Source organism: Eschrichtius robustus, chromosome 7 (assembly GCF_028021215.1).
Source record: "Eschrichtius robustus isolate mEscRob2 chromosome 7, mEscRob2.pri, whole genome shotgun sequence".
NCBI lineage: Eukaryota > Metazoa > Chordata > Mammalia > Artiodactyla > Eschrichtiidae > Eschrichtius > Eschrichtius robustus.
In genome coordinates, this window is record NC_090830.1 from 88,881,974 (window position 1) to 88,893,978 (window position 12,005).

A 12,005-nucleotide genomic window follows, 5' to 3' on the forward strand; every position below is an offset into this window, starting at 1 on the left:
TTCTGCCCCCAATTCGGCTTGTAGGCATCATGTCTAATGTCACGCAGAGGCATGGGAGGGCCAGGCTGAGCTCTGGCTGGGAACAGGCACAGGGCAGGCAGAAACAGAGCTGCAGTGTCTAGCTGCCTCTGGTGGGTCTGGCGAAGAACTAATGTAAGGGAAGTAAACTAGGCAGACAGGACTAGCCAGAGCCACATACTCCCGATGTGGCTCGAGGAGGAGGGGCAGCCTGGTGCCCCTGGCTTCACCCACTGCGAGCCTGCCCTGCCCAGATAGGGGCCAGAAACAGATAGAAGAGGGCCATCTAACCACCTCCCAGCTACCCTGCCTGTGCTTCAGGCCCGGAAGGGAGAACCCTGGGTCTTTCTCTCCCAACCTGTGGCCATCAGCCAGGAAACTGGCTGTTTACAGGATGGAAGGAAGGTCTTAGGAGAACCCAACTGATGGGATATTGGACACAGACCCAGCTGCCTTCCTGGGCCCCATGCCTGTCAGAGAGGCCAGACTCCAGAGAAGGGAGCTGTCGCAGGCCAGCCCATGGCCGAGATGAGTCTCCCCTCCAGCCCAGTGCCTTAGCAAAAGAGAGAGAGCTGCTGCTGTGGGGGAAGGTAGGGATGAGGAGGGCACTGGGAGGAGGCAGGGGGTGTCTGTAGAAGAAACAGGGCCACAGGGAGTCCTGCTGAGTCCACAGGAAACACAGACTTGCTTAAGTCCAGCTGTGGGGGCCACTGATGCTGGTGTCACAATAGCCAATCTTCACCTCATCCCTTAGGAAGCACTGAGCCCAAGTCTTCTTGGGAGAGCTGGGCCCATCTAGGCCCTAGTTCACAGAGGACAAGATTGGTAGACACAGATTGGCTCTCTTCTGAGAGCCTGGCAGGGCTGGAGACCCAGGCTTCCTGACATCCCCCTACACCAAAGGGCTGCCTGGCGCTCTCTGGAGCAGAGGCACAAGTAAATGAGTGGGCAAAGGGGAACTGATGGGAGCCATGGATTTGGTCCAACCAGGATCCAATACCTAAAATTCTATTTGCTTTTTTTTTTTGTTTCTTTTGTTTTTGTTGTTGTTTTAACGAGTCACCAAGGAAATGGGAGGGTTGTTTTGACATGACCTGAGTAGTAGATATTTGTGTCATTCACCAACTATTTCCAGTTCTCTCTCTCTTTCCAGGCACATAGTATGTCTGTGCTTCCTGGATCCCTTACAACTGGCTGGAACCACACGACTAGTTCTGGTCAATAAATTATAAGGGGCTTCCCTGGTGGCGCAGTGGTTGAGAATCTGCCTGCCAATGCAGGGGACACGGGTTCGAGCCCTGGTCTGGGAAGATCCCACATGCCGCGGAGCAACTGGGCCCGTGAGCCACAACTGCTGAGCCTGCGCGTCTGGAGCCTGTGCTCCGCAACAAGAGAGGCCGCGATAGTGAGAGGCCCGCGCATCGCGATGAAGAGTGGCCGCGGCTTGCTGCAACTAGAGAAAGCCCTCGCACAGAAACGAAGACCCAACACAGCCAAAAATAAATAATAAATAAATAATAAATAAAATTTTAAAATAAATAAATAAATAAATAAATTATAAGTAGAAGTGACATGTGTCACATCCAGGCGGAGACCCCTAGAGCTCTCTTTCCCTCTGGCACAGCAACTAGCAATATTCAAGCTGACTGACCATGATGAGCCAAGCTCCAAGCTGACATGTAGCATGAGCAGGAGATAAGTTTGTGTTATGTTAAGCCACTAGACTTGGAGAGTGTTTGTTATGATGGCATAACTTAGTCTATCCTGACTGATACAAAGGGAACCACAGAACAAAACCAAAGGGTAGGAACAAATAGGCACTTCCCTGTGTGGCCAAGTCTAAAAAGATTCATATCCAGGTTATCAGACTGGGTTAGAAATGGTTTGGGAACAAGCAGTACAGACTCAATGTTCCAAGTTTTTAGGTGACAGAATTTTCTGGGTAGTGAAAAGTCCAAGTAAAGAGAGAAGATGGCTGATATAGGGACCAAGGCAAGGGGATTTTTGACCTGGCAACTACAAGAATTTGGAAAGAGTCTGTCTGCCCTTACAAGATGTGGCTTTCAGTGTTAAGGGATAGCCTTAGCTATCCTCCAAGAGAAACCTGGACAAATGGCCCCAACGTGCTGCTCTAGACAGGAAGGTTGTTAAAGTTCCCATGTCACCAGGAATGGGAATAGCAGCAGCTTGGAGGCAGCACGAGGAAAAGTGTCTCACTAGACCTATGGCCTCCAACTCACACGCCTGGCATGAGATGCCCATCTGTTCACTGCCAGTTAAGTCCAACCTCCCAATCTGGGGGCAAGGCTACGGCAATAGGGATACTAAAAGGGAGCCCTCTGGGACCCATTAAATATGAGGATGTGGGGAGGGCAGGAGTACAGTCTATGAAGAGAGAGTGTGTGTGTTTGGACACACAAGAGTGACCCTAGAATGAAGGACAGCTCTGAAGCCTGGTAGTCTAGCTGAGGGAAGATGGCAGTTATTATTTTACATAGACACAGGCTTGTGAGGAATCCAGAGAGGGGACTAGATGGTTCCCTGTCCCCAGCCCAACTTTAGTTAGCGGCCATCAGCACCTGCAGCCATGGCCACAGCCATCTTCTGGCTTGAAACATCACTGGCAGAAGACCCTGTGTGTCAGCTGAGAAAGACTGACCTTTGTAGGGACCCCACCTACAAAGGGTCCTTTGTAGGGACCCTCACCTTGTGCTCTAGGTGAGCGGGATGGAGGGCGGGGAGAGGAGGGGGACCTGAAGAACCTGGCCTGGAAGAAATGGAGGGCATGGACCTGCACGGTGGCACAGACTTACAGTCTAGTTATTCACAAAGCAGATTCCTCTAGGAACCTCCTTAGGCACAAGCAGCTTGCAGGCCCCAGGCAGGAAGTCAGTGTGTCATTGGAGAGCACAGGGAAGTCTGTAGAGGCCTGCAGACTTACAGTGTGCCACCTCCAGAGCAAGTCTGAAAGACAGGGAAACATGGCCATATGCCCCAAGTGACAAGAGGATGCCACCCAGTAAGCAAAAGTGCAGCCAACCAAGTGGAAGAAAGGGAAGGGTCACGATGTGCACTGCCTACAACAGGCACCTGCCAGGTGTGTCAACACGGTAGCAGAAAAATGGTCCACAAACACATGCACATCCTAATCCCCGGAACAGCGAATATGCTAGGCTACAAGGCAAAAGAGAAGCAAGGCTGCAATGGAATTAAGGTTGCAAATGGAATTAATCAACTGATTTGAAGACAGGGAGATAGGCCTGGATTATCCCAGTGGGCCCAATGTAATCACAAGGGTCCTGGGAGGAGGGAGACAGAAGAATCAGAGGAGTGGGTATGAGGACAGAAGTGACTTGCTGTGAGAAGGACCCCACCCACCATCGCTGGCTTTAAAGATGGAGGAAGGGGGCCAGGAGCTAAGGAAGGCAGGCAGCCTCTGGAAGCTGAAAAGGCAAGAAAATGGATTCTCTCCTAGAGCCTCCAGAAGGAATCAGCACTGCCAACACTTTGATTTTAACCCAGGGAGACCCATGTCAGGCTTCTGACCTGCAGAACTGTAAGATAATACATTTCCGTTTTGTTGTTGTTGTTGTTTGTTTGTTGTTTGTTCTGGCCGCACCACATAGGCTTGTGGGATCTTAGTTCCCCAACCAGGAATTGAACTGGGCCCTCAGCAGTGAAAGTGCCAAGTCCTAGCCACTGGACCACCAGGGAATTCCCTACATTCCCATTTTCAACCAGCAAAGTTGTGGTAATATTTGTTTCAGCACCAAGAGAAAAATTATGCAGCTGAGTGAATGGGAATGATGGTGTGGGCCTGCAAGCATCTTTAATGACTCTAACATCACACCCAGGGAAATGCTGACAGTATCTCCCAGGCAGGGACCTATAACGCCGTTATCAGGGAGAACAGTGGGTCTGCCAGCAGAGGCTGCAAAAATACAGCCTCAGCGGGACCTATAATTCTGAAGGGAAGTCAAGGAAGACACCAGAGGCATCAAAGCTCAGGGAGGGAAACCATCTAGCAGATGTCATAGAGTGTAAGGGGCAGGGTGACCACCTAGGAGTGACCAGTATAATATGAGCAAGACCATCAGATAAACACCACCAAGCTCACTGTGCTTTACTTTCCTCTTATTTCATTGTTTCATTGTTGTATTCTGTGAACACCAAGCTATACTTGGGTGATTTTTACCTTGTCTTCCTAAAACACTTTTGTGCTTATTGTAACTAAAAGGAATAATGCATCACATATATTCCTTTTTTTCTTCCTCTTCCCTAAATTGTTATCTTTCCACTCTGTGACAGATATATCTACAGCATAACCAATAACTCAAGTCTTTTACTTACAGTAAAAGATAATACTGTGAACGGAAGAGACTCGTGTTCAGGCAGTTCTTTTATGCATTTATGCATTTATATAATCCTCTCCTTGAGCAGGCACTTTAAAGCAATATGAAATTTTTTTATTTAACAAATTAGTATCTCTTCTAGTATCTAGAAGACAAATTTTCACACTTACTGTTAATATGGACTTTGCCAACTAAATCTAAGATACAACCTTTTAGAGATTTAAATACCATTTCTGTGTTATCATTTGCTAAATCCTCACCAAATGCATATTTTATTAAAAAGTGATCCAATCTTTTACATAAACTGACCAACTGCCTCAAAAGGTAGCTTGTAAGAAGCTTGTACGGATACAAAATCAGCCTGAAGAAACTGCAGGTCTAAATCTTAGGACCAACAAGCCAAAGTAGAGTTTCTTGTTTTCTTCATTAAATACTTAAGCATATCTCAACATAAATGTTTGCATTTTAAAAAATCAGTTGTTTTGGATATTGAAAATATATGCAGCCGTTAAAAGTAATGTTTACAAATAGTTCATAGTGATTTCAAAAAAAGCCAATGATATGTTAAATGAAAAAAAAAAAAATATATATATATATATACACAACTGAACAGAATAGGAACTCTCAGCACTTATGAAATTCAGTGCGCGAAAAAAGACTAGAAGGGGGCGTCCCTGGTGGCGCAGTGGTTGAGAATCTGCCTGCCAATGCAGGGGACACGGGTTCAAGCCCTGGTCTGGGAAGATCCCACATGCCGCGGAGCAACTAGGCCCGTGAGCCACAATTACTGAGCCTGCGCGTCTGGAGCCTGTGCTCCGCAACAGGAGAGGCCGCCATAGTGAGAGGCCCGCGCACCGCGATGAAGAGTGGCCCCCACTTGCCACAACTAGAGAAAGCCCTCGCACAGAAACAAAGACCCAACACAGCCATAAATAAATAAATAAAAATTAAAAAAAAAAAAAAAAAAGATTAAAAAGACTAGAAGGAAAGAACAGTGGTAGAATTCCAAACGATTTTGTTCTGTCTCTTGATGCTTTCCTGTACCTTCCACATTTTATATAATGAGCATGCATTGCCCTTTTCCTTTTTCACGTTTTTAAATTAATTCATGCTCATTGTAGCAAAGCATTTCTTTTATAATCAGGAGGGGAAAAGTTAAGCAAAAAGCTGAAAATGAAAAGGTCAGTTAGGGTCCGCTCTCAAGGAATTCACTAGCTTAAGCAACGGTGCAGCTGAAAATAACAGCCTCAGGAGAAGCTGAGATGGATTCACAGCTGGTCAAGAAATGGAGAGGGAATTCATGTCTACTGAACACCTACTGCAGGCCTTCTGCAGACAATTCATACATGTCTCATCTCATTTAATCCTCACAATAATTCCAGGAGGCAGGTACTGTGATTGTTCCCTTTCCACAGATATGTGAACAGAAGCTCAGAACAGGGCCAGGCCTCTCCCAAAATCACACTGCACGTGAGGCAAGCAAGATTTGAACCCAGTTTCTTGGGCTCCAAGAACAAAGCTCTTACTCCTGCATGGTGCTACCTCTCAAGCCAAAATGGGGGAGCATCACTTCAATCCCAATTCCACCTCGGGGGTGGGGGGGTTGTCACTGGGAGCTCGCCCAGTCCATGATGGAGACTGGACCCCAGTCTGCCTTTGCCCTCACCCTTGGCCACTGCCCAGCCAAGAAGTCCTTTCCTTTCCCATCCGAGCTGTATCTACCACCCATGTCCTGCTGCTGTGACTGTCCAAGCCCAGGAGAGAGATGAGATATCTATCAAGCAGGGCCAAGGAGAGAGATGAGATATCTATCAAGCAGGGCTAAGCCATGGGATGGACAGCACCCCACAGAGCACAGAAGGAAGGACACCCAGCCAGCTGAGGGCCTGCTGTGCCAAGCCTCAGGCCAGGGAGGAGGAGCCTCCGGGCCCCCGCTCTGTACTCCCTGAGGCTCTCGAGGAGTCCCAGCCCAGGGATGGGATGAGCTCCTCCCATCCCTGGTAACATCCCAGGGCTTCAAAAGGTCATGGGATAATGATGTGAATTTCCGCCCACAGGGCTGATCAGTTGAAAGCATGCCAACTTTAACCCCCACACGCCCTCTGGGCAGAGGGTAGCCCAACACCACCTGGTCAGTATTCCTCTACCTGGACAACTGTCAGCCATCAGCTTCCAATTCTCTAGTTCTGGATGTTCGCACACACTCACTTCACACCCTTCCAAGACTGTGTCAGCCTGCCATGCTTGGAGCCTGAGACATTCTTCCAGTTATAAAAATAGAAAAAACTGAGACCCAGAAAAGGCCCCTGGGTGGAGCCCTGTGTCTCCAGAACAAAGTTGCATTAGGGCTTGAAGGCTGAACGGCCCATAGCTCTGTTGTATTTGGCTTGTACTGTGTTGTTCAAATTGTTTGATTAGCCGAGAACAGTTAGAAATCAGGTTTTACATTAAAGTCCAGATTTGGGGCTCCTCTTTAAAAAAAAAAAAAAATCAGCCCATTTATAACACTAGGATTTTCATTCCCAAATGGTAAAGTCAGCTGAAGCTATGGAACAGCTGCTCCTTTTGACAGAGGTGACCTCTCCAGACCCCACACTCCAGGTTCTTCCAGGCCCAGCTGCCCAGTCCACCCATGTGTGTTACCTGCCTGAGACTGTAACCCTGGGCAAGAGCATTACCTTCAGTCTCTGGGGACCTGCTGCTGGAGGGAGGTGGGGGGGGTGGCCAATGGGCATCATTTGGAGCAAAATGAATGAGCATGGAATACTCAACACGGCGAGAGGAAGTCAATGGAAACAAGGTATGTCAACAGAGAAGGTGGAAGAGCCAAACTGCCATGGCAAACACAGGCGGCATCCCTATCACACTGTGAGCTCCCTGGGGCAGGAAATAGGTGCTACCCAGCTGTGTCCTCAGCTCCCAAGCACAAAGAATGAATGTCCACAGAGACAAGTGTATGGGGACAGTGTCAAGGGAGCATGAGGCACTGTGAAAATTGTGGCATGTAACTGGAAAAGCCTGTGTCACCACAGATCCCCACCCCAGCTAGGGTCATTCCTGCCTAAGGGGGTCCCACCCTCCCCTGGCTAGAGCCCACCCCAAGCACATGCAACAGTTGTGATGAGGGCACACTGAAAAAAAAGTCCAAGGACAGGGCATGTGGGGGCAGGGACTGCAGGTAGGACATGATCAGACAGCAAAAAAGGACAGGGATTCCTTCCCTCGTACCTCAATGAACATCAGACATCTGCCAGGGCCGGGAGTGGCAGCTCCCCTGACAGACAACACCAGCCTCACCCCACTCACCACCACCCCCAAAACACATCCAGACTTCCAGCTTTTCACAACTACCTCAAGACATCCTTGGACTTTCAGGCCCCAGAGCTGGGCCTTCTCCCTCCTCTGCAAGAATAGCAGACTCCGCAAAACCTCCTTCCAGCACCAAGTTCTCCCCAGCACCAGTTCTGACCTTCTGGACCCAGACCAGAGCCTTCATTGAGTCACCCTATCCCTGGAGATACAAGAAAACCAGCAGCCAACATATAACCTAGAGCCGGAGGAGGTCTCTGGGCCCAGGGGCGGGGGGAGGGTAACTTGCCTGGAGCCCTCAGCCAGCCCACCTCCTCCCTACACCGACCCACTGTCCTGTCTGTTCCTCCTGGGAGAAATCCTCGCCACCAGCTGTGGCCTCTGTCCTCAATACTCCTGGGCGAGGGCCTCAGAGTCAAAGCCTTGGATATATGGAACTAGGAGAAACCATGGATGTGGGGGCAGAGGAGAGGAAAGGGGCCCTGGGCCAGGTAGATATCAGGGGCAGTGAGAGCCTTAGTCTCTGATGAGGAAGCAGGCCTCGTGGGAGAGATACCTGAGGCCCAGAGCCCAGGCTCAAGCCAGGTGGGAGGGTGAGCGAATGAGAGAGGAGGGAAGAGCAGAGGGGGCTTCTGCGCTTAGCCTCGCACTTGTTGCCTCTGCCTGCGGGCCGAGTTTGCGGACCACGGCGGCCCAGGCGCGGGCTAGGATTTCCCCGCAGCCTGGCCTGGCCCAACTCCGCTGCTTTTCTGGTCAAACAGCGCCCACCTTCGGCCCAGGCGGGGACGCCTCCACCCACGGCGGGGACCGCGAGGGAGAACGGCTCCTCCAAACCCGGAGGAGGAGCGCGGCCGGCCGAGAAACGCCAGCCGAGGCACAGAGGGGCCTCGAGGAGAGAGATGCTGCGCATTCACGGGCTTGGGCGCCACACGCTCCTCGCTCCTCCGTTGATAGCGAAGAAGACACTGGCCCATCCAGGTCAGGGGAGGTGCACCAACACAGGTACCCTGCTCGCAGACACACCCACCCACACTCAACACAGACAGCCCTGAGCCACACATGCCTGCGCGGCTCATAGACGCACCCACCCAGCTGGAAAGGAGCCGCACAAGCCCGAGACACGCCCCGCAAGGAGCCCAGCTCCCCGCTCACAAGCTCTCCGCTCCAGCCCCAAAGCGCAAGGCCCTCCCGCACCACTGCTTTGGTGGGCCGGGGAGGGAGCGCACACCGTGCACGGCACCCTGACTGCCCAGGCACACAGGGAACCCTGCGTGGCCCAGCCCTTCGCAACCCTGCAGGGCTCCAGCGCTGCTGGCAGGCCCCCGCCCTGTTAGCCCTGGGCATGGCGGCCGGCCACTCACCTTCCTGCACGGCCTGGAAAGGATTGTTGGCCTCGATGACCTTGATGGAGTAGGTGATCTTCTCACTCTGCAGGATGTCATCGTTGAGGCTCAGGTCGGATACGGCCAGCTGGAACACCCTGTCGTCCTTGGCCGCGTTCTCCTCGAAGATGGCACCTGGAGGAGAAGAGGGGTCAAGACTAGGCCTAGAGAGGGGCTCTTCCCCACCCCACCCCTACCCCAGCCTTGGCCCTCTGGTCATGGTGCTGGCAGGACTGCAGGTTGCCAGGTGGCAGGACTTCTGGGCTGCGGTTTCAGCCTGATAGGATAGTTTAAGGCTCTCCTCATTCCCCCAACACAGAAATACGCCCCCCAAATATTCCAACACAGTCAACATGAGTTACACATGCACATGGCACATGCTGCCACCAGGTCACACAAACGTCTCACAACCAAACCACCTCATGTACCAACCATGCCCCACATAATGGACTGAGCCAAGCTGTTGTGACCTCAGGCAGCACCTAAATGCCCTGACAGGGCCCCACGAGTCCTATCCCAGGAGCCACAAAGTTCCCCTGCAGGCAAGTCTCCCCAGCCCCAATCCCAAAATGGAACAATGACTTCCTTCTGCCCTGCGCACCCCCCTCTGCAAAGAGCTAAGCAAGCAGGTCCACAGTGGCTCTCCTATGCCAGGGGGCTTCTTTACGCTGGGGCCTTTGATAACCGATGACAGGCAAACAGGCAGCTCAGTCCCAGCCTGGATCCCTGGGCTCTGCCTCCTGCTTTCCATCCCTCCCCACTTTTTCTCCTGCCGCGTTACGTTGGGGGGGGCGGGTAAGGGTACGTCCCTAGACCCTTTGCCTTCTAACCCAGCAGGGCTGAGGAGCCCATTAGGAGCCGCTCTTGAAAGTGCTTTCTAGAACCATGAACAGCTCCTCTGGGGCGGCCTCGGCTGGCCCTTTGCGCTCTTAGCACCGCCTTGGCCGACTCCCAGCGCTTGAAGCCGAGATCGGTGGGACTCGCCGAACCTGGCCCTGCAGCCTGGACAACTCCGGAGTCCTCCCCCCTCACCAGGCCCTGAGGGTCACCACAGTCCCAGGGCTGGGCCCAGTGATCCCCCGAGCTGGGGGCTGGGCAGGAGGAGGGAGGTCCCTTTCCATGCTACACCCAGAGCCGCAATGCCGACCTCGAGACCCAAGCGCCCCCCCACCAACCTCCACCACCATTGGGAAGCAGGTTTGGTCCCGGCCCCTGACCCCTGCAGGGGGATTGCAGCGCACCAAGCCCAGGCCTAGTCTCTGACCACCCATCACACCCCTGCCTCGCCTGTCCCATCATCCCTGCCTTCTCACACCTCCCAACCCCCCAGCCTCTCTGGGCTCGCTGGTCTTTCCCAACTTCCGGAAAAGCGACTGCAGACGGGCTCCCCAAAAGCAACCGCTGTCAGTCCCCCAGCCCGGACCAACTTCCTGGGATTTCTCCCCTGCTGCTACCAACTCCCACACACTCCCCATCGGCGACGCGCCCCCTCCTCCTCTCCTCTATCTCGTCTTCTCTCCTCTGCCGGTTTTCTCCCTCCATCCGTCTCTTCCCGCTCAGCGCGCGCACACACACTCCCCCCACACACCACACACCGCGGCCCAGGCTTCTTCCCTGATTCCCACCACCCAGACCATGTGCCGACCCCCAAGACTTGGGCCATAGGAAACTCTGGGACTGTCCAGGATTGGGCTGCTGTCGCCACAGCCAGATACACGCACACACACACATATACAGAGAGGTACACAGACACACACCAGAGAAACAGGCAGACACTGTGTCCACTCTAACAGGCTGACAGTCATGCACGCACCAACACAGGCTCCGATGGCCCCATACACCCCAACGCCCTCTCGCAGTGACACCAACACGGAGCCACAGGCGCACACAGAGACACACGCTGACAACACCCACCCACCCACATTCACGCACGGTTCCGGTCGGGCCTCTTCAATCCTGCCCTGCCAACTTGGCGAGACCCCGGGCCCTGCCCGCCTTCGGCCCCCGCTACTCTGAGCTGCGCCTAAGGGCTGGCCCTACCCCGCCGACGGCCCCGCCAGGGGCGCGGGTCTGGACTTGCGCCTAGCCCCGGATTTCCCGCAGCCGCGGCCCTAAGTGTCGGCAGAGGCCGCGGGGCCCCGCGGGGGGAACTGGAGCCCCGGGGAGCAGTGGGAGCCCGCGGGAGCGCGGCGCGGCCCGTGCACATCTCCTCCGCGGGGCGGCGCGGAGCGGCCCTTCGGGGGAGCACCGCCCGCCGAGCCCCTCGGCCCAGGGAACAGCCAAGTTTGGACGCCGCGCACCCCCCGCGCCGCTGGGGCCCCCGCCCAGCCTCGGCCCCGCGCCCGCCGCGCTCACCGATGTGGATGATGGAGTCGGCCCGCACCGACACGCACTGGCATATCCAGGGGAGAAGCCACAGCGTCAGCGCTTCCATGTCCCCCGGGCGCGTGGCTCATCCGCCCGGGCCCGGGGCGAGGCCGAGGGCAGCGCGGAGCGGGGAGGCGCCGGTCCGGGTGCAGTCCCGGGCCGCTCCCCGGGAGCCAAGCCCGCCCGTGCGTCTTTCCCCGCGCGCCCGCCCCTGCGCCCTGCGCCCTGCGCCCGCCCCAGTCCAGCCCAGCCCAGCGCGGTCGGGCTCCCGCTCCGGCTCCGCTGGTGGCTGCGGCGGCGCTGGCGGCCCGAGCCCAAGCCGGCGCGGCGGGGGCGGCCCGCGGCGGCGGCGGCGGCGGCGGCGGCGGCGCTCCCCGCGGCTCGGGAGGCTTCGGAGGCGGCGGAGGCGGTGGCGGCGGCAGCCGGGCCGGCACGGCGGCTCCGGGCTCGCTGTGTGTCTGAGCCCCGGCGCGGAGCCGAACTGCGGAGGACACCCCCCTCCCCTCCCCCTCCCCCTCGACTCCGCTCCCCCTCCCCTCCCTGCCCGCCTCCCTCCCCTCCGCCCTCCTCTCGACCA

The 12,005-nt window shown here is 54.8% G+C and overlaps 1 protein-coding gene across 5 annotated transcripts in view; it reads right to left on the reverse strand.

The window, feature by feature from the left end:
• The window catches only part of GRID1 (glutamate ionotropic receptor delta type subunit 1), a 675,078-nt gene extending 663,321 nt beyond the window's left edge, over positions 1-11,757 (reverse strand). For all 5 annotated transcript variants that reach the window (XM_068548005.1, XM_068548004.1, XM_068548008.1 and 2 more), the window contains exons 1-2: positions 11,417-11,757; positions 9,041-9,196 (exon numbers count right to left, since the gene is read on the reverse strand). In XM_068548005.1, coding sequence (XP_068404106.1) covers positions 9,041-9,196; positions 11,417-11,495 — 235 coding nt within the window. In that variant the 5' untranslated portion in view covers positions 11,496-11,757. The remainder of the gene's footprint in view (positions 1-9,040; positions 9,197-11,416) is intronic.
• Between the last annotated feature and the right edge of the window lie 248 nt (positions 11,758-12,005).